This window comes from Phaseolus vulgaris, chromosome 8, assembly GCF_000499845.2.
Source record: "Phaseolus vulgaris cultivar G19833 chromosome 8, P. vulgaris v2.0, whole genome shotgun sequence".
In the NCBI taxonomy this organism is placed as follows: Eukaryota; Viridiplantae; Streptophyta; class Magnoliopsida; order Fabales; family Fabaceae; genus Phaseolus; species Phaseolus vulgaris.
In genome coordinates this window covers 39,481,743-39,504,472 of record NC_023752.2, presented here as the reverse complement: position 1 = coordinate 39,504,472, position 22,730 = coordinate 39,481,743, and the positions used below count along the sequence as shown (strand labels likewise).

At 52.6% G+C, this 22,730-nt stretch overlaps 3 protein-coding genes across 3 annotated transcripts; all 3 read left to right on the top strand.

Moving 5' to 3' along the window:
• Nucleotides 1–2,011: 2,011 nt before the first annotated feature.
• On the top strand, nucleotides 2,012–3,459 carry LOC137825108 (proline-rich receptor-like protein kinase PERK9). The gene is made up of 2 exons (XM_068630782.1): nucleotides 2,012–2,066; nucleotides 2,954–3,459. Exons 1-2 carry the CDS (start codon nucleotides 2,012–2,014, stop codon nucleotides 3,457–3,459), a joined length of 561 nt encoding a protein of 186 aa, XP_068486883.1.
• A 48-nt stretch (nucleotides 3,460–3,507) lies between these two features.
• LOC137825107 (uncharacterized) lies at nucleotides 3,508–6,383 on the top strand. The gene is made up of 2 exons (XM_068630781.1): nucleotides 3,508–4,129; nucleotides 6,283–6,383. Exons 1-2 carry the CDS (start codon nucleotides 3,508–3,510, stop codon nucleotides 6,381–6,383), a joined length of 723 nt encoding a protein of 240 aa, XP_068486882.1.
• A 13,684-nt stretch (nucleotides 6,384–20,067) lies between these two features.
• LOC137825106 (uncharacterized) lies at nucleotides 20,068–21,348 on the top strand. Its single transcript, XM_068630780.1, has 3 exons — nucleotides 20,068–20,599; nucleotides 20,789–21,210; nucleotides 21,295–21,348. The coding sequence occupies exons 1-3, from the start codon at nucleotides 20,068–20,070 to the stop codon at nucleotides 21,346–21,348; spliced, it is 1,008 nt and encodes a 335-aa protein (XP_068486881.1).
• Nucleotides 21,349–22,730: the final 1,382 nt, after the last annotated feature.

Sequence of the window (22,730 nt, the reverse complement as noted above, 5' to 3'; positions counted from 1 at the left end):
CTTTGGGTCTGGTCCTGATCCTGCACTAGCACTGCGCTGATCGCCCTCTCAGTTATGGCAAAGTACAGCCTGAGGGGTGTTATGTCTTGGGGCTTGCACAGAACTTGTTCCGTCCGGTTGACTGGGACGTCTTCGCGCGCGACCTCAACCATCAGCTAGGGACTCCTTCCCACTGGTAGCCTGTGGATTCCTGCAAAAAGAGGACAAAAGGGCGCCCTAGCGGCCGTTTGCACTCCGACGCTCAAGTCAGCCAGCAAGAAACACCAAAACTGTGCACCTCCGTCTCTGAGCGCCGGGTATGGCACTCTGAAGGTGGTAAAAAGAAACTGTGTCTTGTGTGTGTGTTTTCTCCCTCTGGCAAAGATCCTTCCCAGTCCCTTGTACGTAATATCAAGGCTCGAGCAAGCAACTAGAGAGTTTCTGGTATATTTGCCAAAAGTTCGACCCCCATTCCCAACATTCTCCGCGCTACTTAAACTACCCAAGCATTTAAAGCGCTTTTAATCACAAACGTAACGCGCTCAATTAAAGCGTCTAATTAGAAAACGTAGCGCATTTAAGACGTTGAAACGCTTGGGAGCCACTATAGTACCTGAACGCTCGAAACGGAAACTGTATTGAATGACTTTAATTACCTGGCACCTGACTAAAGGGTGTTTCTATTCTGACCTGGCTGTCGTACACGTGGAGGGCCTCATGACGCCATGACCCCCTCTGGGGGCATTTCTGCCCATCTGGGGACGTTTCTACGTGTGAGTCCTCCTGCCTGGGAGTGCTACTGCGCTAGAGGTGACTTTTTGGGTGCCAACTCAAGCCCTCCAATCATCTAGTCACTCACTTTGAGAGCGTATCTGCCTTCCTCTTGTACCCTGCACCCGGCTACCCTGGGCGTGACCTTCCTCTTGAGTCGTATCTGTCCCAAAGGCGTCTCTGGGGCGGCAGGGGTACTTCACGAGTCAGGCTGCCCTACACTGGTGTTGTTACTATGGCCTTGAAGCCACCTTTCTCTCCTCTTTATTACTGTTCCCTGGTTATCCAGGGTTTGGGGCCTTCCCACGGCGTCGCCCCCTCCATGGTCTTTCCTACCCATGGGTATCGGGGAGCAGCGCTGTGGTCACCTTGCCCTTGTGCCATTCCATCTTGGCGACACCCAGTTGGGCGGCGCCCTATCTCGGCGATGCCCTGCTAGGCGACGCCTTACCTGGGCGACGCCTTACCTTGGCGACGCTTTGCGTTGACTTTGACCTTTACGTTGACTTTGACCTTGACTTTGTCAACGCCCCGGTACGAGACGGTACACAAGCCCCCCAGTCTTAAGCTGATGACTTGTCTTCAGCGAAAAGACTAAGGCTTCGCCCACGCCATCCACGTGGCACCCGGTGACGTGTCATTCTTGCTGACGTAGCAACCTTGAAACCATTGACGTGACGCTCTCCGAACCCTTGGGGTGCTCTTAATGGTTGATTGGACATCCTCTGAAACGGGGAAAGCAACGCTTTTTGGGGCCACGCTTAATCGCGTGCCACGTGGTTCATCACGCGGTCATCCTTAAGAACCTCTTGCGCTCCCCTTGAGCGCCTAATCCTGCAACACGTGGCATCATCGCACGGTCACCCTTTGTTGTCCCTCGCGCTCCTCGTAACGTTTAAGTTACCCAAACCCCGCGCTTGGAACCACTGTTACATCCACTTTCTCTGCCTTTCCTCACTGTTTATCTTCTTCGAAACCCTTCTCTCGCGACCCCTGCTCTTTCGTGCTTCCGCTCTCCACGCCCTTCAACCCCCAAAGGTACGGTTTTTCCTATCCTTGATGATTCCCTTTACTGCATGAACTGCTTGGGACTGTCCATGTTACTGCATTTCTTTGGATATCGTTTGTATGCTTCTTCGTTCCTCTTTTCTCTCGTGTGGGTAGGGTTCTCCTAGGATTCCCCCATTTTTCCCTTTTTCTTCTCCCAACCCTTTTTCTCTGAACCCTTTCTTTTCTCTTTTGATCTTCAGCTCTTGCATCAATGGCGAAAACTAAGACCGCCGCGCCTCCCCCGCTCCCTAAGTCTTACTATAAAGGTGAGTATGACTGGGCCCCCGACGATCTCCTCGACGAAAGCTCCACCCTAAACTCTGTTGAGGACGTGGAGGCCCACAGGGGGGACCCTGCGCTTTACAATTTCAACGCCTTCCATAAAACTCACGACTCCCACGTCCTGGTATGCCGGGTGAAACCTGGGATACCCGTTTGTGTGGACTCAAGAGGCACCGGGGGAAGCCCCTTCTTCTTCCTTTATCAAATGGTACTCAAGAGAGTGGGCCTGCGTCTGCCTCTTACTTCCTTCGAGAAGGAACTGCTTACAAAGATAAACACCGCCCCAGCCCAGCTCCACCCCAACAGCTGGGCTTTCGTAAGGGGGTTTCAGATTCTCTGCGGACATCTGGGTGTCCCATCTTCCGTGGACGTTTTCTTCATTTTTTTGAGGTAAAGAAACAGGGGAAGAGCCTATGGATGAGCTTTTCTGGCATCGCCGGGCGCATCATCCTTACACTCTTCCAAAATTCGTTCAAAGGATGGAAAGGGAAGTTCTTCAAAGTACGTGCGACCAAGCGCGATCCTATCGTCCTAGAGGGCTTTCCCCTATACTGGACGGATAAGCCCATAACCATGAAGGCCCTGGCTTTGGATGAGCTCGCCCCCGCCGATCGGGACGTGTGCAAAGCCTTGGCGGGGCTGGGGGTAGTCTTCGATACTGCCAAACTCATCGCAAACGAATTCAACGCCCATGGGCTCTCTACCTACTTTGGTATCTGCCCTTGATTATTTATACTGCATTAGCTGTTGTGGTTATAAGGATTCACTTGCTTGCTTGAACCCTTGTGGTTATCTGCGTGTGTCTGGCCATAGAACTCCCCTTTTGCTTTATCTGAATTAATCTTTGCTCTGCTATTCTTCGCTGCTGCAGGTTCAGTGATGACTTCTTCGAGGCGGCTCGCTCTTGCCAAATTTTTGAAGAAGGCAAAATCTGCCAAAGAGGGTGGGGACGCCGTCGCCTCTGACGTGCCCACCGTCGCTTCCCTGCCGACTCCTCCACCATCTGTTTCTCCTCCTCCCATTGCCGCGGTTCCATTAGCCATGGCGTCGACCCCTGCCCCAGCACGCCCCAACAAAGGAAAAAGGGTGCTGATAGTAGACTCTGACAGCGAAGACTCGGGCACTGCCCTGGTTTCCTATAAGAGGAGGGCTACGGGCCTTCCTGCCTCATCAGCCGCGTCTCCCGGTGGTGGGAGCTCTCTCAGGGACGATCCTCCTAGTGCCACATCACCTCCACCTCCACCAGCCCACGAGGAACGAGAAGAAAGGATTGACTCGGTTCCCCCGCTCTCGCCGTTGCCGCATCGTGACGCAGTTGAGGCCTCGGGCTCCGCCCCTCCTGCATCAGTCCCTGCCTCGACTTCTCGCAAACCCTGAATTCCTCGCCCCATTCATAGGGAGTTGACACAGGGTTTCACCGAAGGAATGTCGCCGACTGATCCTCAAAAGGGGGGAGGCATGCCTTATTATATGGGGGCATTCCTGGCGGTGGCACTCAAGTGGCGCACCCAGGCTCGAAACGCTATCAAGGGGAGGGAGGCTCTCCGCAAGCTGAGACAAGAGGTGGGGGCGTTGAAGGAGGAGAAACAAAACTGGGGGCTCAAGGAGGAAGCTTCCCAATCTTTGCTAAAACTGGCCCACGAGGGTAGGGAGGGGGCTGAGGTGTACGCGCGAGAACTGGAACAGGCGCATGTCAATCAACTAGCCCAGCTCACCTCCTACCAAATCCAAAACATTGGCCTCCAAGAGGCGGCTCTTGCCTCCGAAGTGCAGCGAAGAAAACTTGAAGAGCTGGATGCTGCTTGGAGGCAGAAGCTAGGTGAGATAGAGGACGCCTTGGCTGCGAAGGTTGAAGCCTTGAGCCTTCTCCAAGCCGAGGCTAACAAGCTCCGCGTGGAGAAGGAATTTCTGGAGAAGCAATTGATATCCAAGGACTCTAGGGTTGCAGAACTAGAGAGGGAGGTCCAAGAATTGACTGGGGAGATGGCGGGCGCGTTTGAAGAGGGCTTCCAAGAGGCTCTGACTCAGGCGTCCTGCGAGAACCCTGGCATCAATATTTCAAACTGCGACCCCACACACCATGTCGTCGACGGGAAGGTCGTGCCTATGGACTTGGATGACTGAATCGCTGTCTCTCACCCGCCACCTTTACCTTTCAAGCTTTTACTCCTCTTACACTTTACCTTTGTTTTTGACTCTCTCTGTTAAACTTGTAATTCTTTGAACTGTCTGCACGCTTGTTACAACTCTGGGTTTTTGTATGATTACTTTCGTGCCTTCGCGATATAGAATTCTGCCTGTGCGATCTTACTCTCATTCTTTGCCTTCGCGTGCTCCGGCTGTTTTGCTTGTATTATACCCGTTTAAGGTCACGCGTCGATGCGTACGCCCGTGGAGAGGCTCATCTATCGGGGCCGTATCGTCCACGGGGTGTCTCCAACACCAAAGCGATCCGCTCCCTGGTTCTCGGTACCCGGCGCCCGCGCCTAAGGAGAGGCCTGCTACAGCAGCGCCGTATCGTCCCGGGTGTCTGAAACGTCGGGTGCTCCGGGGGGAGGGGGGGGGGGCGTTCCCTCCAGGGCCTTTATTTCCCGCAGGTCTTGGGGAACAACCCTGCCAGTGATTCGCTGGCGCTTGGCGATCTTGTCTCCCTCCACAGTCTTTCCTACCTGTGGGTATCGGGGAGGCGACGCCGCTAACTTGGGTTGGCGACGCCCGCAACGTCTCACGCTGGCGTCGCCCTTTGCGTCCTTCCTGGCGACGCCTCGGACGTCTCATGCTAGCGTCGTCTTCACCTTGGCATTGACTTTGACCCTGGCCCTGGTCGCCTCCTGAGGACAGCGAAGAGCTCGAGGTTTCGCCGGTGCCATCCACGTGGCGCTTCTTGTATGGCTGATGGGACGTTCAGTCATTCGACTGAGTCCTGACTCCTACTGTGCCCCTGACCCACTTTCGACGGCGCATCGTACCACTGGGTATTCTGTCGATACGACGTTTTCTGAGTTTAACCAGTCGGTGCCAGGGCCATCCTTTCATCTTCTGCCACGTGGCACGATAGTGCGGTACATCCATTCGCGTCGTTTAATGCTCTAACTGCAATACTTCTACTTGCGTCGTTTGGCGCTCTAACCGCTTTATTTAACTCTTCAAACTCTGAAACTGTTCTCATCATTTCTGCACTCTTCGTAACCTACTTACACTCTCTCTTCTTGCACCCTTTCTTCTTGCACCCTTTCTCTTCTCACGAAGGGTTCTTCCAGCGTTCGCTCCCATCGCTCGACTCTTTCGTTACCGGCGGGCCATACGCCTTTGACAATCCCTGATCTTATTAAAGAATGTCCTCTCATGCTACTTCCCCCAGGGTCAATCCCAAGGACCTGTACCCTTGGGCTTCGAGTGAGCTTCTCGACGAATGCTCATGCTTACTCGCCACCAGGGCCATAAGGGAACACAAAGGGGATTCATGTTCCTATGATCACCGTGCCTTCGCGAGGAGGCATGATGACGACATTGCTCTGCTCCCTTGCACTCTAGGGGAGCCAGTATGTGGAGACGATCAGGCCAACGAAGGGGTCCCCTTCTTCTACTTTTACCAGGTGGTGTTCAAGACCATCGGCGTGCGCCTGCCCTTCTCCCGGTTCGAGCAGGAACTGCTGACGGAGATCAATGCCGCTCCGGCCCAGTTATACCCCAACAGCTGGGCCTTTGTCAAAGCCTTTGACATCCTATTCAGGTTTCTGGGTTGTGCACCCTCGGTTGACCTCTTTCTTCACTTCTTTGAGGTGAAGAGGCAAAGGCACAACCTCTGGGTAACTCTCAGCAATGTTCCTGGGAGAGTTCTCCTAACCCCCTTCCAAAACTCATTCACCGGGTGGAAAGGCCGATTCTTCAAGATTTGCTGCACTGACCTCGTTCCCACCGCCCTGGATGGTTTTCCTCTGTACTGGGTGAGAGAGGCGAGGGCCCTCAAAACCAAACCCTTCAAGAAGCTGGCTCCAAGTGATCAAATAGCTTGTCGGATTCTTGCTGAGGCGGGAAGTTTTGACTCTGCCACTTTGATCAGCTTGGAGTTCAGCGCTGGAACTCTCGAAAAGTATATAGGTATGAGTCACTGCCCTAGAGACTTCCGCCTTTATCGCTTTCTATCTGTGTTTGTTTTGCGTCATGGTGCCTCTGACACATTCATCTCCCTTGGTGCAGGTTCGAAAATAAACCAAGAGAGGAGGGCACGACTCACTCGAGCTCTGCGGGCTAGGATCGGGGCTTCGCCTTCCTCCAGTGCTTACTCCGATGGCCACTGAGAAGTGGCTCGTTCGTGTTTTTGCATGATCTGTAATATTTGCCCCATTTGCGCTACTCCCATTGTATCGAACATTGCTTGTAACATCAACTTTCCTATATCATACTTGATTTTTTGCAACGCCGCTTTATTTTGCATACGTTTCGCATATTGTGCGCTTTTCCTTCGTCATGTTCCTCAACGGTGCCTGCATTCAGGCGACACCTTCTCTCCGGGCGACGCCTTCACCTAGGCGACGCCTTCTCCCTTGGCGACGCCTTCACCTAGGCGACGCCTTCTTTCTTGGCGACGCCTTCACCTAGGCGACGTCTTCTTTCTTGGCGACGCCTCACATTACTTCAAACGGAGAAAGATAAAGGCTGAAAACCAAGGCACTTCTTTTTCTCAAACTGGTTTTACCTTTTATTTGGGTGACCTCATTAAAAAACCCCCGAGAGGGAAAAAGAGTGTCCCCTTCAACTAAATTGTTACATGGCTGCTTACATAAGTCAACTAAAATAAAATTTCAAGTTGGCTGCATTCCAGCTGTGTGGGATGGGACCCCCCTCCAAGGTCTCTAGGTTATACGACCCGTTGCCCTTAGCCTCGGTAATTCTGAAGGGTCCGGTCCACTTGGGAGACAACTTATTCTCCAGCTCGTATGGATGAGCCTTCCTCATAACTAGGTCGCCAATCTGAAACTGCCGCGGCTTTACCTTAGAGCTGTATTGTCGCTCTACTCTTCTCTTCACTGCTTCAGCCTTTATTGCGGCTTCCTCCCTGGCTTCGTCCAGTAGGTCTAGGTTCACCCGCCTTTCTTCGTTAGATTCTTCCGCCACGAAGTTTTGGAAACGTGGTGAGCTTTCGTGAATCTCAACTGGGATCATCGCGTCCGACCCATACACCAAACTGAAAGGCGTCTCCATGGTGGAAGATTGGGGCGTGGTGTGGTATGCCCACACGATCCTTGGCACCTCCTCCGCCCATGCTCCTTTGGCCTTTTCCAGCCTTCTCTTTAGCCCTCTCAGCAAAACTTTGTTTGCTGACTCTACCTGCCCATTAGTCTGGGGATGTTCAACTGATGCGAACACCTGCTTGATGCCTACTTCAGCACATAGGTTTCTCAACTGTTGACTGGCGAACTGGGTTCCGTTATCGGATATCAGCCGCCTAGGTACGCCGAAACGGCACACAATATTCTTCCACACAAAGTGTTGGACTTTGTGCGCGGTGATCTGCGCCACGGGCTCCGCCTCTATCCACTTGGTGAAGTACTCGATGGCGACAATCAAGTACTTCATCTGCCTTATAGCCAACGGAAACGGGCCTAGGATGTCGATCCCCCAGGTATGGAAAGGCCATGGGCTGTATATTGATCGCAGCTCCTCTGGCGGCGCCTTGTGCCAGTCTGCGTGTTTTTGGCATTGCTTACAACGCTGGGCGTGTCGCACGCAATCTTCCTTTACTGTTGGCCAATAAAACCCTGCGCGCACCACCTTAGAAGCTAAGGACCTTCCGCCTACATGGCTCCCACAAACGCCTTCGTGGAGCTCCGCCATTATTCTGGTACACTCGTCGCCGCTTACGCATGTTAAGATAGGGTGAGTGAAACCGTGTCTGAACAACACTCCGTCTATTAGGGTGTACCTTGCCGCATTCCTCTTAACCTTCTTACCTTCCTCAGGCTCCACTGGGAGAACCCCATCCGCCAGGTACCGCCTGTATGGCGTCATCCAGGTGTCTCCTTCGGCTAAAACATGTATCAGCGCTCGCCTCCCTCCTTCGGGCGTGTCCGTGTATACACTAATGTGAGGCGCCTTCAACGTATCCTGAGTCAAGGAACAATGACTCCTTGGCCTTCCTCTCGCGGCGCTTACGTGGAGGACATCCACCCTGTTATCCTCTATGAATTTCCTCGGAGCCTTAAGCGTCTCTTGGATTACAGTCCTCTGCCTGCCCCCCTTGCCTGAGCTGGCCAGCTTGGCGAGCAGGTCAGCTCTGGCATTCTGCTCCCTTGGGACATGTACCAGTTCAAGAGCACTGAAGGCTCCCCTCAGCGATTCGACGTACCTTAAATATGCTGCCATCTGCGGGTCTTTCGCCTGAAACTCACCAAACACTTGCCCTGTAACCAGTTGAGAGTCACTCTTCACTAAGAGGTTCCGCGCGCCCATTGCTTTGGCTAAAAGCATTCTTGCAATCAGGGCTTCATACTCAGCCTGATTATTACTGGCTTTGAAAGCGAAGCGCAGGGCCTGTTCGATCAGTACACCGTCTGGTCCTTCCAAGACTATTCCCGCACCACTTCCTTGCTGGTTGGAAGAGCCGTCCACTGAAAGCGACCACTACGAGCCTGCCTCCACCTTATGCTCTCCTCCGGGCGAGAGTTCCGATATAAAATCTGCGTATACCTGCCCTTTGATGGATCCTCTAGGCTCATACTGAATGTCGAATTCTGACAGTTCCACTGCCCAGCGCACCATCCTTCCAGCCACATCGGGCTTCTGCAGTACCTTCTGTATGGGGAGGTTTGTCATCACCGCCACCGTGAAACTGTGGAAGTAATGACGAAGCCTCCTGGCGGAAAACACCACCGCCAGTGCTGCCTTCTCCAGCACTTGGTATCTCGTCTCAGCTCCTTGTAATGCTTTGCTCACGAAATAGATGGGCTTTTGACTCTGGTCCTGCTCCTGGACTAACACAGAGCTGATAGCCCGCTCTGTTACAGTAAAATATAGCCGGAGGGGCACGCCTGTTACCGGTTTGCAGAGGACCGGTGGCGTCACCAGGTACTCCTTTAACTTAATGAAAGCCGCTTCGCATTCGTCAGTCCATGCAAAGCGACTGTTTCTCTTGAGGCACTGGAAATATGGGTGCCCCTTCTCTCCTCCGGCGGAAACAAACCTTGAGAGTGCCGCCATCCGCCCTGTCAGCTGTTGCACCACCTTTACCGACGTCGGGCTTCACATGGCGATAATCGCTGCGCATTTGTCGGGGTTCGCCTCTATCCCCCTCTCTGTGAGCATAAAACCCAAGAACTTACTTGCCTCTACCCCGAAGACACACTTTTCAGGGTTTAGCTTGAGGCGGTACTCGGATATAGTGACGAATAATTCCTCCAGGTCTGCCACATGCTGTGCCTTATCCTTCGACGCCACTACCATATCATCCACATAGGCGTATACGTTTCTTCCTAACATAGGTGCTAGGACCTTGTCCATCAGCCTTTGGTAGGTGGCACCCGCATTCTTCAAGCCGAAAGGCATCACCTTGTAACAATAACTGCTGGTTTCCGTCATGAATGCGGTTTTGCTTTCGTCTCTCGGGTGCATTTTAATCTGGTTATACCCTGAGAAAGCATCTAGGAAACTTAGCACCTTGCTGCCGGATGCGCTATCTATCAGCGCGTCAATGCTGGGCAGCGGGTACGAGTCCTTTGGGCACGCCTTGTTTAGGTCTGTGAAGTCCACACACATCCTCCACTTCCCATTCGCCTTCTTTACTAGAACGACGTTGGCTAGCCACTCGGGGTATTGGATTTCCCTGATGTGGCCAGCCCTCAACAGCTTCTGCGTTTCTTCGCGTACCACCAGCTGCCTCTCTTCATTGAACTTTCTCCTCCTTTGGCGCACGGGGCGAACCGTGGCGTCCATGCTGAGGTGGTGGCATAAGAAATCAGGATCGATGCCAGGCATGTCCGAGGCAGACCATGCAAAGGCGTCCAAATGGCGTGAGATCACCTCTGCCACCGCCTCCTGTTCTTCTTGGCCCAGCAGACGCCCTAGTTTAAACGTCTTGCCGCCAATCTCCCTCTCACGGCGTTAGCCGCCTGTTGATCTCCGCCGTTTCCCTAGATGGGCGCCACCTCTTCCACGGGCGCCGTATCGTCAGGTCTCTCCTCCATCAGTGTATCTACCTCGGGCGTCGCCCCCACGGGCGTGGCTTCAACAGGCCTTGACCCGGAGGGCGTTGCCTCTATCATCGTCGCGTCGACACTTGGCGGACGTTCAAACACCATGAACACGCTCTTCTTCGATTTTAAGCTATTTTCATAGCACTTCCGCGCTTCCTCCTGATCCGACTTGATAACTATGACCTTACCACTAAGGTCCGGCAGCTTCATCTTCATATGACGTGTGGAGGATACCGCATTGAGCCTATTCAGCGCCGGTCTCCCCAACAAGATGTTGTAGGCGGAATGAGCGTTCACGACCAAGTATCGTATGCTTTCGGTGCGCGAGGCTTCCCCGTTAGTGAATGTCGTCCGCAGTTCCAAGTAGCCTCGGACATCCACTTGGTTGTCTGCGAACCCATATAGGCAGCCTGTGTAGGGCCTCAGAAGGTCAGGGGACAATCGCAACTTGTTGAATGTCGACAGGAACATGACGTCTGCTGAACTTCCCTGATCGACCAGAACCCTATGCACCTTTCTTCCGGCAGTGACGACTGAGATGACAACGGGGTCGTTGTCGTGGGGTACCACATCTCGGAGATCTCCTCTCGTGAACACGAGGTTCGACTCCCATGGCTCACCCGAGATTCTCTCTTCGATCGAATTGACCCCCCTTCCGCTGGGAGGCGGTGGGTCCCCCGCCGGAAAAGCCTCCAGCAATGGTGTGGACCTCGCCAAGCACAGGCATCTCGTGTGCTTGCTCCTCTGTTGGCGCCGGCAGGGCGGCAGTCGCGGCGGGTTCTGCGACGTAATCCTTCAGAAACCCGCTTTTCACCAGCTCATCAAGCTGATAACCCAACGAGAGGCAGTTGTCAATGTGATGACCGAAAGCCTCGTGGAACTCGCACCAGGAGTCTTCCCGTGGCCCTAACACCTTGTCAGTTTTCGCCGGTCGCCTCAGCCTCTCAGCTATATTAGGCACGGCGATCGGGTCCTTCAAATCCACAACAAAACTGTACCTCGCCGGTCTCGCCCTCTCTCTAACTGGGCGATCCCCACCTGCTGGACCTCTGGGCTGGGGTTTCCTGTTCTCATAGGGGTGTCTCCCCTCTGGCTTTTTCCTCCCCGTCGTGGTCTCATTGACCCTGACGGGCTGAGCCCGCGTTTGCACTCTCGAGCGCGAAGGTACCACGCTGGTGCGCTTCTCGCACACTTCTCCTTCGGAGGCGATATGTTCCACCGCCCTACGCCGTATTTCAGCAAAAGTCCTTGGTCGATTGCGAATAATAGATTCGCAAAAAGGGCCAGGATATACGCCTTTCCTAAAGGCATACACAATCATGGGCTCCTCCGTCGTGCCCACTTTCACCACTTGGGACCCGAACCGGTTGATATACTCCTTCAAACTTTCCCCTTGGTATTGCTTCACATCAAACAGATCGTAAGATACCGGCGGCGGGGCCCGGTTCGCCAGGTATTGTTCTCTAAACAACTGCGACAGCTGTTGGAAAGAGGTGATATGGCCGCTAGGAAGGCTGATAAACCAATCCATGGCCATTCCTGTCAAGGTACTCATGAAGAGCTTGCACCTTGCGGCGTCAGAACCGCCCACTAACACCATTTGTGTGTGGAACGCCGTGAGATGCGCCTCAGGGTCCTCCATCCCAGTGAAAATCGCCTTAGGCCCTGCGAAGGTGTTGGGGATCGACGCGTCCAGGATCTCCTGCGAGAAGAGAGTAGAGAACTCCCTTGGTGGAGTGAGATGCTCCACCTCTTCGTTCTCGCGCTGCACCTGATTGTCCCTCAGACTCCGACGCAACTCCTCATTCACACGATGGAGTTCGTCGTTTCTCACATGCGAGGCGTCAAGATCCGCCTGCATGCGCTCTTGCTCTATCTTTGAATCCGCCATATCATCCTGCAGCCCCCGCATTATCTCCAGGACCTGCTGCATGGACATCACTTCCCCCGTAGCGCGTGCGGTACCTCGTCTAGTGGTGGCCATTCTTCACTGTTTCCTCAAACGCGATCGTGACTTGATAGACTTCTCGAACTTGCAATGGGACCAATGTTTTATATCGGCCCCACGGTGGGCGCCAAATGTTCCGTCCGGTTGACTGAGACGTCTTCGCGCGCGACCTCAACTGTCAGCTAGGGACTCCTTCCCACTGGTAGCCTGTGGATTCCTGCAAAAAGAGGACAAAAGGGCGCCCTAGCGGTCGTTTGCACTCCGACGCTCAAGTCAGCCAGCAAGAAACACCAAAACTGTGCACCTCCGTCTCTGAGCGCCGCGTATGGCACTCTGAAGGTGGTAAAAAGAAACTGTGTCTTGTGTGTGTGTTTTCTCCCTCTGGCAAAGATCCTTCCCAGTCCCTTGTACGTAACCTCAAGGCTCGAGCAAGCAACTAGAGAGTTTCTGGTAAATTTGCCAAAAGTTCGACCCCCGTTCCCAACATTCTCCGCGGTATTTAAATTACCCAAGCATTTAAAGCGCCTAATTAAAGCGTCAAATTAGAAAACGTAGCGCATTTAAGACGTTGAAACGCTTGGGAGCCATTATAGTACCTGAACGCTTGAAACGGAAACTGTATTGAATGACTTTAATTACCTGGCACCTGACTAAAGGGTGTTTCTATTCTGACCTGGCTGTCGTACACGTGGAGGGCCTCACGACGCCATGACCCCCTCTAGAGGCATTTCTGCCCATCTGGGGACGTTTCTACGTGTGAGTCCTCCTGCCTGGGAGTGCTACTGCGCTAGAGGTGACTTTTTGGGTGCCAACTCATGCCCCCCAATCTTCTAGTCACTCACTTTGAGAGCGTATCTGCCTTCCTCTTGTACCCTGCACCTGGCTACCCTGGGCGTGACCTTCCTCTTGAGTCGTATCTGTCTCAAAGGCATCTCTGGGGCGGCAGGGGTACTTCAAGAGTCAGGCTGCCCTACACTGGTGTTGTTACTATGGCCTTGAAGCCACCTTTCTCTCCTCTTTATTACTGTTCCCTGGTTATCCAGGGTTTGGGGCCTTCCCACGGCGTCGCCCCCTCCATGGTCTTTCCTACCCATGGGTATCGGGGAGCAGCGCTGTGGTCACCTTGCCCTTGTGCCATTCCATCTTGGCAACACCCAGTTGGGCGGCGCCCTATCTCGGCGATGCCCTGCTAGGCGACGCCTTACCTTGGCGACGCTTTGCGTTGACTTTGACCTTTACGTTGACTTTGACCTTGACTTTGTCAACGGGACGGTACAGAACTGGAGGGCTCGGCAAATATTCCTTGAGCTTTACGAAGGCCTCCTCACACTCCTTTGTCCAAACAAATCTGTTGTTTCTCTTCAAACATTGGAAGTATGGGTGGCCCTTCTCTCCGCTTGCCGATACGAATCGGGACAGGGCGGCCATCCGCCCCGTGAGTTGTTGCACCTCCTTCACATTGGCGGGGCTCCTCATTGCCAAAATGGCGGCGCACTTCTCGGGGTTAGCCTCAATTCCCCTCTCTGACAGAAGAAACCCCAGAAATTTCCCTGCTTCTACACCAAAAACGCACTTTTCAGGATTCAGTTTTAGCTTGTACCTGGCTATTGTGGTGAACAACTCTTCCAAGTCTGCGACGTGCTTGTCTTTCTCCAGGGACGTCACGACCATGTCGTCGACGTATGCCTGCACATTCCTTCCGAGCATGGGCGCGAGCACCTTGTCCATCAGCCTTTGGTACGTGGCCCCTGCATTCTTCAACCCGAAGGGCATCACCCTGTAGCAATAACATGACCTTTCCGTCATGAAGGCGGTCTTCTTTTCCTTTTGCAGATTAGCCCGTCCTCGATGCTTTCATCCGCCTCTTCGTCAGATACTACCCTGGGGGCTTTCCTTTTGGCCTTCTTGAGAGGTAGTTTCTTGCGTTGGGGGGCTGGAAGAGCGGCAGCAGCGGGTGGACCAACTGGTGGGGATTGGCCCTGGACGGCGGCGATCTCCGCAACAGAGTTCGGGATCGTTTGAGAGCTCGCCGCAAGCTTATGGGACCTGGCTATGGCGCGTAGTTCAGCCATCCTATCTTGTCCCAGCATCGTATCTGCAAAGGGGGCCAACAGTTATCAACCAGCACAGAAAATCGACAGGTAATAATGCATGGAGGAGGTTGAAACCATATGCGAAATGAGAATAACAACATCAGAATAGAAACGAGAAAATGCAAAGTCAAGCTAAGGGAGCTTGAAGGATTAAGGACAGACCTATGTGAAAGTCCAATTGGCTTTCATAGAACTCGAAGGAGACGATGGAGGCAGTCGACAGGGTCACGTTGGAAGAAGCGACTTTCTTCCAGAAACTGCACAAGTCCTTGTCGAGCTCCCCCATTTTTTCTGGCTCCCTAGCCTTCCTAAAGCTTGACTCTTTCCTTCCCTTGTTCACCCAGTACAAGGGGAACCCGTCGAGAAGGGAAGGGTCTTGATCGCTGCAGCATACACGTACAAACTTCCCCTTCCAATCCTTATAGGATTGCTGGAAGATGGAGAGAATAGACCTCCCAGCGACCCCATTGAGGTTGACCCACAGACGATGGCCCGGGTTCTTCGCCTCGAACAAGTAGAGGAATACATCCACAGAGGCCGGGTGTCCCAAGTGTGCGCAGAGAATTTGGTAAGCTCGTACGAATGCCCAGTTGTTGGGATGGAGCTGGGCGGGGGCTATGTGGAGCTCGGTTAGGAGCTCCCTTTCAAAGCGTGTGAAGGGAAACCGAAGGTTGACCTTCTTGAACATGGTGGTGTAAATGAAGCAGAAGGGGGCGTCGTCGCTCCCCTGATCGTCGGTGCAGATGGGCTCACCGGGAGGACAAGGGCGCACGGATACTTTGTCATCGTGCTCTTTACTAAAAGAGAGGTGTTCCTCATCACCTTTCTTGAGGCGAAGGATGTCGCGATCGGAGTTGACGGATGAAGTCTCACCTAGCAAGGTCGTAGAGGCCCACGGGTATAGTCGTTTGTAATCTGGAAGAGGTTTCACCACCGCGCTGGTTTGTGGTGGGTTTGGTTGTGGTTGGCTAGGATGAGAGGACGTGGGTCTCGCGACTCGGTCGGAAGGGACGTTGGGACCCCTTGGGGGGTCACGGGAAGGTGGAGGAGGGTTTGGTGTGATTTTTTAGCGAGTCATCAAGGAAGCTGCAAGAAGACGAAAAGGGATAAGAATTCGTAAACAGAAAGACTCGACAGAGGAGGAGAAGAGGGAAGAACCAGAGGGACTCGCAGAGAAAAGTGCAGAAACCCTAAATGAAGAAAAGAGAAAACAAAGCAGAGAAAACATCCCACAACGTATGCTCCAGACAAGTAATGGATGATGCAAACCGATCAAAATGCAGCAAATATCAGTAGGAGTGATAAAAAAGTTACCTTTAGATGATTAGAAGAGTATTCAGAAAGATGGAGGTTGGGAGAATCGGAGCGTTCGAGAGTATGAAGAGAGGTAGAAGATAATGAAACAGTGAAATGGCGCGAAGTGTTTAAGAGTTTCGAACGTTGCGAGAAGCGCAAACGACAGTGAATAATGGTCGTTGATGAGTCCACGTGTCGAATGATCGAAGAAGTTGGTGAAATGTCAAGTCAGTGAACACTATTAGCGCCAACGCGCAAAGCCACGTAAGCCGCCGGATTTAAAACTCTTTAGTCTCCTCGCTGAACAAGTCGCAGCTCGAGACTAGGGGGCTTGTGTACCGACCAGGTCATCGGGTGTGATGACGTGTCTTGCACGTGACTATGTGGGGGGTGCTCAGTGGAACACGTGGGCAAGAGAAAGATGGATGGTTCAAAGGTTAGCGTAGTCGCCGGTTCATGGAACTGGCGTTCTGTAGTGAACATGGTCGGTTGTCGCCGGGTTTATCTGTCATCGACGTGTTTGGCAATAGGAGATCAGGTGGTCCGACACCGCTGCGAGGAGCACATCGCCGGATTTCCCAGTACACTCAATAGAAGCTACTGAAGGCTCGGAAGAGTAGGTTCAAGCGTATAATTTCAGTAAGGTGATTGTTGCGTCAGCATAGGGCGTGAAGGGCGTGTGGGTTGAAGGGAACATCTTGCCTATCAGCGACAGGATTCCCAGAGTGGACATTCGTTGAAGGCAAGGTTTCCTCAGCCAGAACATGCATGACGCGGCGATAAGGACAGTGCCATTAGCGACAAGCGATATCACAGAGATGGTGCACTTTGCTGCACCCGATACTCACCTTGTCAGGTGGTGTTCTAGAGCATGTCGCATGCTAGCTTACTCCTTGAGTAGAGGACTTAGCCGCGCGACTGGTTACTACACAGAAATAACGTTCAAGTTGCCCCAACCCAGATGACGACACGTGTAGGGTTGGATGTTACCAGTTACTCCAACCCAGGTGATGACACGTGTAGGGCTGGGAGCAATAGATAAATGACGCTCGAGTTATCCTGACTCAGATGATGACACGCGTAGGGCTGGGCGCTACCTGCTATCCCAGCCCAGATGGCGACACGTGCAGGGCTGGATGCGAGCCACGCGTCCAAAAGCATAACGGCCTGGAGAGAGAAGAAACCTAGCTATAAAGGTAAACTTAACAGAATTTGCAGAGGTACGTTTTCATTACGGCTCATTCTGCTAGGGTTGTGTGCCTTTAGTACGGTTCTACAGAGCATATTTTCTCTGAGTTTTGGGTGTTTTTGTCACCGACTTGAGCGTCGGAGCACCACCAACCGCAGAGGCGCCACTTTGTATTTTCAGGTTCTCAGAGAGATTTTATGTGGTGCGAACTTGAGAGCCACGTAGAGTCAAGCTGGTGAGGAGGTTCGTGACGAGGCAACACTCTTACGCTAGGTCAACCGGCAGGATCAATTCCATTTTCATGGATATGGATAAACTCTTCTCTAGACATCATGGTTTATCTTCAAGCATAGTGTTGGATAGAGCTCCAAATTTCGCAAACCATGATTTGAGGATTCTCTTAGGAAAACTTGCAACTAAGTTTTACACTTTAAATTCTTATCATCCTCAAAAGCATGGTCAAAATACATTTGAAAATCTAGCTCTTTCTACTATGCCTAGAATAATCATTGATCCTGCCGGCAACTCGAACGTGGACGAATCGCTTCGTAGCACTCTCTGCCCTGTCTACGCGACTGCTTCTTCTGCAGAATCACCTTCCGAACTTTCCCTCAGATGTCTTCAAATGTGACCTGCAAAACACACAGACGGCGCCTCTAGCGGCCGTTTGCACTCCGACGATCAAGTTAGTCCAACAGAACCACCAGAAACTGGAAACTAGTAATGTGTGTGTGAGAAAAACTTGCACTCTGTTTTTTCCTCTCCTTTCCACTCTCACCCCGATTCTTTCTTTTATCTCTCTCTCTCTGCTTCTGGGCATAACAGAATTCTGTTATGCTTTTCTGGCATGTGTCAGAACCCTGTTATGCTTTTCAGAGAAAGCGTACCTTCAGAATCAGCAATGGGGAGCGTGAGAGTCTGCGCATGTCTGCGCTTGGCTGCGCCTGTCTGTACCTTTAGTGGTACGGAGTGCTCTTTTGTCTGGACCGCACCCTCTCAGATGATGACACATGGAAGCCTGCAACTCACATCTAACCACACACGTGTCACTTACTGGAAGGGCTCTAGCGCTTCTCTTTGTGGGCCTAAGTTACGCCCTCGCGGAGTAACGTAGGATGTTTCTCTTATCTGGGCAGATCGCATACTCTTGGGAGAACGTCGGGTGTGGCTGGTCTAGGCACACTCACCAAACGTTGCTCTCTGCGTATACAGCTTACCCTTCACGATGCCATGCACGTAATGGGTTGAGGGAATCACCAACCACTGGCTGGTTTACTAGTTCCCTCAGGCCACTCTCGTGCATGATTCCCTGAGGTGTGCACATGCGAGATCCATGCGTAACGCTCTCGCTGGGAACCTCATTCCCAGTTTAACTGCGTGTAACACGAGACCCCGATGACAATACCCCGATGACTGATCAGTGTTTATCTGTTTCTCGCGTTCTGCCTTCAGGCGTTAGTCTGAGAACTGATCTGTTGGTGGCCACTTGGCTACTGACCACCGATCACCATCCCGGATGATCTGTCCCCCGACCTCTCTACCGCCTGATCTGTTGGTGGTCACTTGGTTACTGACCACAGATCACCTCTCTTGGCGATCGTCCCCCTGACTTCTCTGCCACCTGGTCCACGTGTCACCCTGCGAGTGGTCCACGTGGTTCTCTGATGCTGACGTCATCGACTACCGATGACCGATCGGATCACAAGCCCCCCAGTCTCGAGTCGAGAACTCGTTCTCAGCGAAGAGACTAAGTGGTCGTGCCTTCAGTCCACGTGGCAAGCGGGGCCGCCTCACGTGCCACCTCACGTGCTGCTTCTTTAACGTTTGGACTCCCTCTCTTAATCTCGCGACACGTGGCGCCATCAACGGCCAGCGTTGTGCGTCGCTAGCGCTTCTCTTATTCAAATTGGCACGCCCTTCCACTGTTCCTTCATCTTCTTCATTCGACTCCCAGACTCTCTGCGAACTTCTCTTTTGCGCACCCATCTTTCTTCAAATTCTCTGCTTCCCAATCTCTTGCGATCATTCAAAGGTATGGTTTTTCTTTTCCTTGGCCCCTTTTTGGTCATCTTTACCGATTGCATTTATCATTCTAGTTATCATGCATTCATCTTCCCCATTTCCCTCTCTCGAACCCGCGCTAGGGTTTTTTCAGGCTCTTACTCTGGCTTCTGCTTCTTCTTCTTCTTCTTTTCATTTGGGCATCTCCTTTTCCTTTCCCTTTTCTGTTTTCACTGAAACATTCATCATTCCTCCTTCTCCCATTTATTCTGACTTTTTCGTTTTTCCTCCATTTGCAGCTATCTCACGATGGCTCGCTTGAAACAAACTGCGCGCATCATTGCTTCTTCTTCTGGTGCACAGCCTTCCGCGAGTGCGCCAGCTCCACCACCGCCTGTGGCTACCTCCTACCACGACAATGCCAGGGTCTACCAATGGGCTCCCCTGGCATTGCTCGCCGAAACCTCCACTCTACTGCCTGAGGGCCATCTCGAGTCCCTGCTAAGTCGCAACCCCGATGAGCCTTCCTGCTCCATCGACAGGGAGAACGACTTCAACATTCAAATCCGCATCCCTCCTCGAGGGATGCCTATCTGCGTAGATGACAGGGCCACCAATGGGGTGCCCTTTGTCTTCATCTACTCCGCCATTTTCAAAAGACTAAAGCTGCGCCTCCCTTTCACTTTCTTCGAAAAGGAGCTGCTGATGGAGTTAAACGTCGCGCCCTGCCAACTCCATCCAAATGCCTGGGCCTTCATCCGGGCGTTTCAAATCCTCTGCAGTCATTTCGGGCACAACGCCTCCGTGGACGTGTTCCTTTACTTCTTCGAAGCGAAGAACCCTGGGGACAGGTCCTGGGTGAGCCTGAACGGGGTTGCTGGACGGGTGCTCCTGGGCCTGTACCAGCAACCCTTCAAAGATTGGAAGGGCAGATTCTACATGATATCTGCTACCCCTCAAAGTCCAAGCCTGCTTGAGGGGTACCCCCTCTACTGGGTTCCTGGAGTCGAGTTCAAGAAATCCAGGGACCTCGAAGCTATGGCCCCTATGAGCGCGAGTTGTGTGGGCTGCTCCTGGGGGCCAAGTACAACTCCGCCCGCCTCATCAAAGATGAATTTGATGTGGTGGCTCTGAAAAAATATATAGGTAGCTCTTCTTGCACCTCTTAGGATACTTGTCTCTTCTCATGCATGTTTTTATGTGCTTTTTGGTTCACTTGCATAACTTGGCCAACTAACCCCTCCCTTTCTCGTCTATGCAGACTCAATGACGGGGAAAGACAAGAGGCTGGCCCTGCTGGAGCTTGCCAAACGTAGGGGAGCCAAGGGCACTGGCTCCTCTTCTTCCACAACAGAGCCCATCGCAGCCCCTCCACTCTCGGTCGCGCCAGCTGAAGGCCCCGAGCCCGGGAAGAAAAGGAAGAGGCTGGTGAAGGCTTCCGCTTCAACCGCTGCTGCTACTGCTGCTTCAACTGAAGAGGAGAGCTCAGGCTCTCCTCTGGTGCACCGCCAAAGGAAAAGGTCAGCAGTTGAGGGGGCCTCATCTCTCCAGCCTGGAGAGATTGAGGTGGTGGAAGTAGAGGAAGGGTCTTCCCCTCCTCCCTGCGCTCAAACTGCCACAGAGCCCATCAACCTTCCTTCTCCAGGCCACCAGCTGCCTCCAACTACCCAACTGCTATCTTCCCCCCCAGCAGGCCAATCACCTGGTCCATCCGCTCATCCTGCTGGGGGCGCTTCTGCCCAGGCTGGGGGTGCACCACCACCACTGCTGCCAATCCCTAACACCGCTGCTGAATGTGGTGGGTCTGGCTCGCGCCCAAGCGCTTCTGGGGCCACCCACGAGAACTTCAGCAGGGTCATCACCCTGGTTCGACAGCTCATAAGCAACCGGGAGCTTGTCGAGTGGAGTGGTGATGAGGTGGATATGCACCTGGCCAAGCAGGTGGTGCTCTCTCTGGAGTTTTCCACCCAGCATCGCAAGCAACTAGCCCTGGAGAAGAGGGTGAAGGATCTTGAGCACGACAAGGAGTCACTGCGAAGCGACTTCGAAGCTGCCCAAGGATCTGTGGAGTTGATGCGGGGCATGGTGGAGAAAGCTAGGAGGGAGTACCTAGCGCAGGTCCAAGAGACCATCAAGACAGAGATCTTGATGGGGCAAGCTGTTAGCTCCTTGGACTGCACGGTGGTGGAGCTGCGGGCCGAGACCTCTTCCCTACGCCAACTGAATTCTCAAATAGTGGGGGAGCTCGAGTCCACCAAAGAAGCAGCTGCAGCTGGAGAGAAGAGACTCGAGGAGGTGGTGGGCAAACTGTCCGAAGCTGCCTCCTCCCTTGCTGCCATTACCACCGAGAGGGATGCTGCGGAGGCCTCAAAGCAGAAACTGGAGGCGGAGAATGCTGATTTGATGAATGTGGGTGCTGATGCCCTTACCGATGGATTCGAGCTAGCACTCGAGCAAATCAGATGCGTTCTCCCGGACCTGGACCTCTCGCAGTTCAGCATCTATCATGAAGTGGTAGATGGGAAGCTCATCCCTCCTGCCCCTTAATCTTTTTTCTTCTCTGTAAATTTAACTTCTGCACCATTTTCTTATTACTCTGAAATTTGTATAAGACTTGACCGTGAATACAAACTCTCAATTCTTCCTTTGTTGCATAAATTTCTTCCCTTGTATTTTCTTCGAACTTCACTTATCTTTATGTGCGCGACTAACTGTTAGCGAGCTTAGGTTCAGCGCGATCTTGGGCTTTACCTTTCCTTTCGCACACGACTAAGTGTTAACCAGCTTAGGCTTAGCGCGATCTTGAGCTTCGTCTTTCACTTTGCGCACGACTAAGTGTTAACCAGCTTAGGCTCAGCGCGATCTGCTTCTCTTACTCTTTGCGCACGACTAAGTGTTAACCAGCTTAGGCTTAGCGCGATCTGCTTCTCTTACTCTTTTGCTTCTACTTGATCACGACTGGCTATTCCCTCAGCTTGGTGTTTAACAGTCCTCGTGCGCTGCTTTGCACTACTAGCCAATTACTGACGACTCATCAGTGATCGCTCTTTAGTCTTTACTTAGCTTTTTCTGTCGCTCTAGCGCTAAGTGCATAAAGGACTTTGACATCGATCGCTCAAGGTGATGCCTCGTCTTGGGGAAAGAAAAGTGTTTCTCGTTAACCCCTCTTACTTTCCCCAAGGTCATCACCCTTTGGCGGATTGAGTCGCTCATTCCCTGTCTCACTCCTGGGGTGAGAAGGGTTTCGGACTAAGAGTCTTACTGGGCCAATATTGGTGTATGCCAAGTGGGTAAGGACGTTTTGTCAAAACCTTTCCTTTCCCCCCCTTGGTCTTACTAGCACCCCTGGCTTTTCAAACCTTTAACTGCTTGCACTCACACCTGGGGTGAGGAAGACTTAGATCGGTGCCAGTACTTGCGCCTAGGGCAAGTAAGGCCTAACCAATCACCTGCACTTGCACCTGGGGCAAGGAGGATTTTAACTTAAATACTTGAGCACACTTGATATGCTGGAAATTTTCTTTAATTGGGTGGCCTCGTTAAAAACCCTCCTTAGGGAAAAGAGTGCCCCCTTGTCTGTTCAACTGTTTCCACCACATACAAACATGTGTCTTTTAGCGCGAGAACGCCTATTACTGTACAACTTTAACTGAAATAAAATTTGAAATGGGTGGCGTTCCATGTTCTGGGGATTGCTCCTCCTTCCAAAGTCTCTAGGCGATAGGCTCCGTTCTCTAATGTCTCCACCACTCTGTACGGGCCTGTCCACTTTGGGGATAACTTGTTCTGCATGTCATTCTGATGCGCCTTTCTCATCACCAGATCACCTTCCTGGAAACGCCTGGGCCTCACTTTAGAGTTGTGCCTCCGCTCCACTCTTCTCTTCACAGCTTCAGCACTGACTCTGGCCTCTTCCCGCACTTCGTCTA

Excerpts from the sequence above, each read along its gene's own strand:
- LOC137825106 (XM_068630780.1), top strand. The coding sequence starts at position 20,068 with ATGACGGGGAAAGACAAGAGGCTGGCCCTGCTGGAGCTTGCCAAACGT. Across the intron at positions 20,600-20,788 it reads TAACACCGCTGCTGAATGTG|CCCTGGAGAAGAGGGTGAAG; the intron begins GTGGGTCTGGCT and ends GCAAGCAACTAG. Across the intron at positions 21,211-21,294 it reads AGAATGCTGATTTGATGAAT|TTCAGCATCTATCATGAAGT; the intron begins GTGGGTGCTGAT and ends GACCTCTCGCAG.
- LOC137825108 (XM_068630782.1), top strand. The coding sequence starts at position 2,012 with ATGGCGAAAACTAAGACCGCCGCGCCTCCCCCGCTCCCTAAGTCTTAC. Across the intron at positions 2,067-2,953 it reads CCCTAAGTCTTACTATAAAG|GTTCAGTGATGACTTCTTCG; the intron begins GTGAGTATGACT and ends TCGCTGCTGCAG.
- LOC137825107 (XM_068630781.1), top strand. The coding sequence starts at position 3,508 with ATGTCGCCGACTGATCCTCAAAAGGGGGGAGGCATGCCTTATTATATG. Across the intron at positions 4,130-6,282 it reads GGCGTCCTGCGAGAACCCTG|GTTCGAAAATAAACCAAGAG; the intron begins GCATCAATATTT and ends CCCTTGGTGCAG.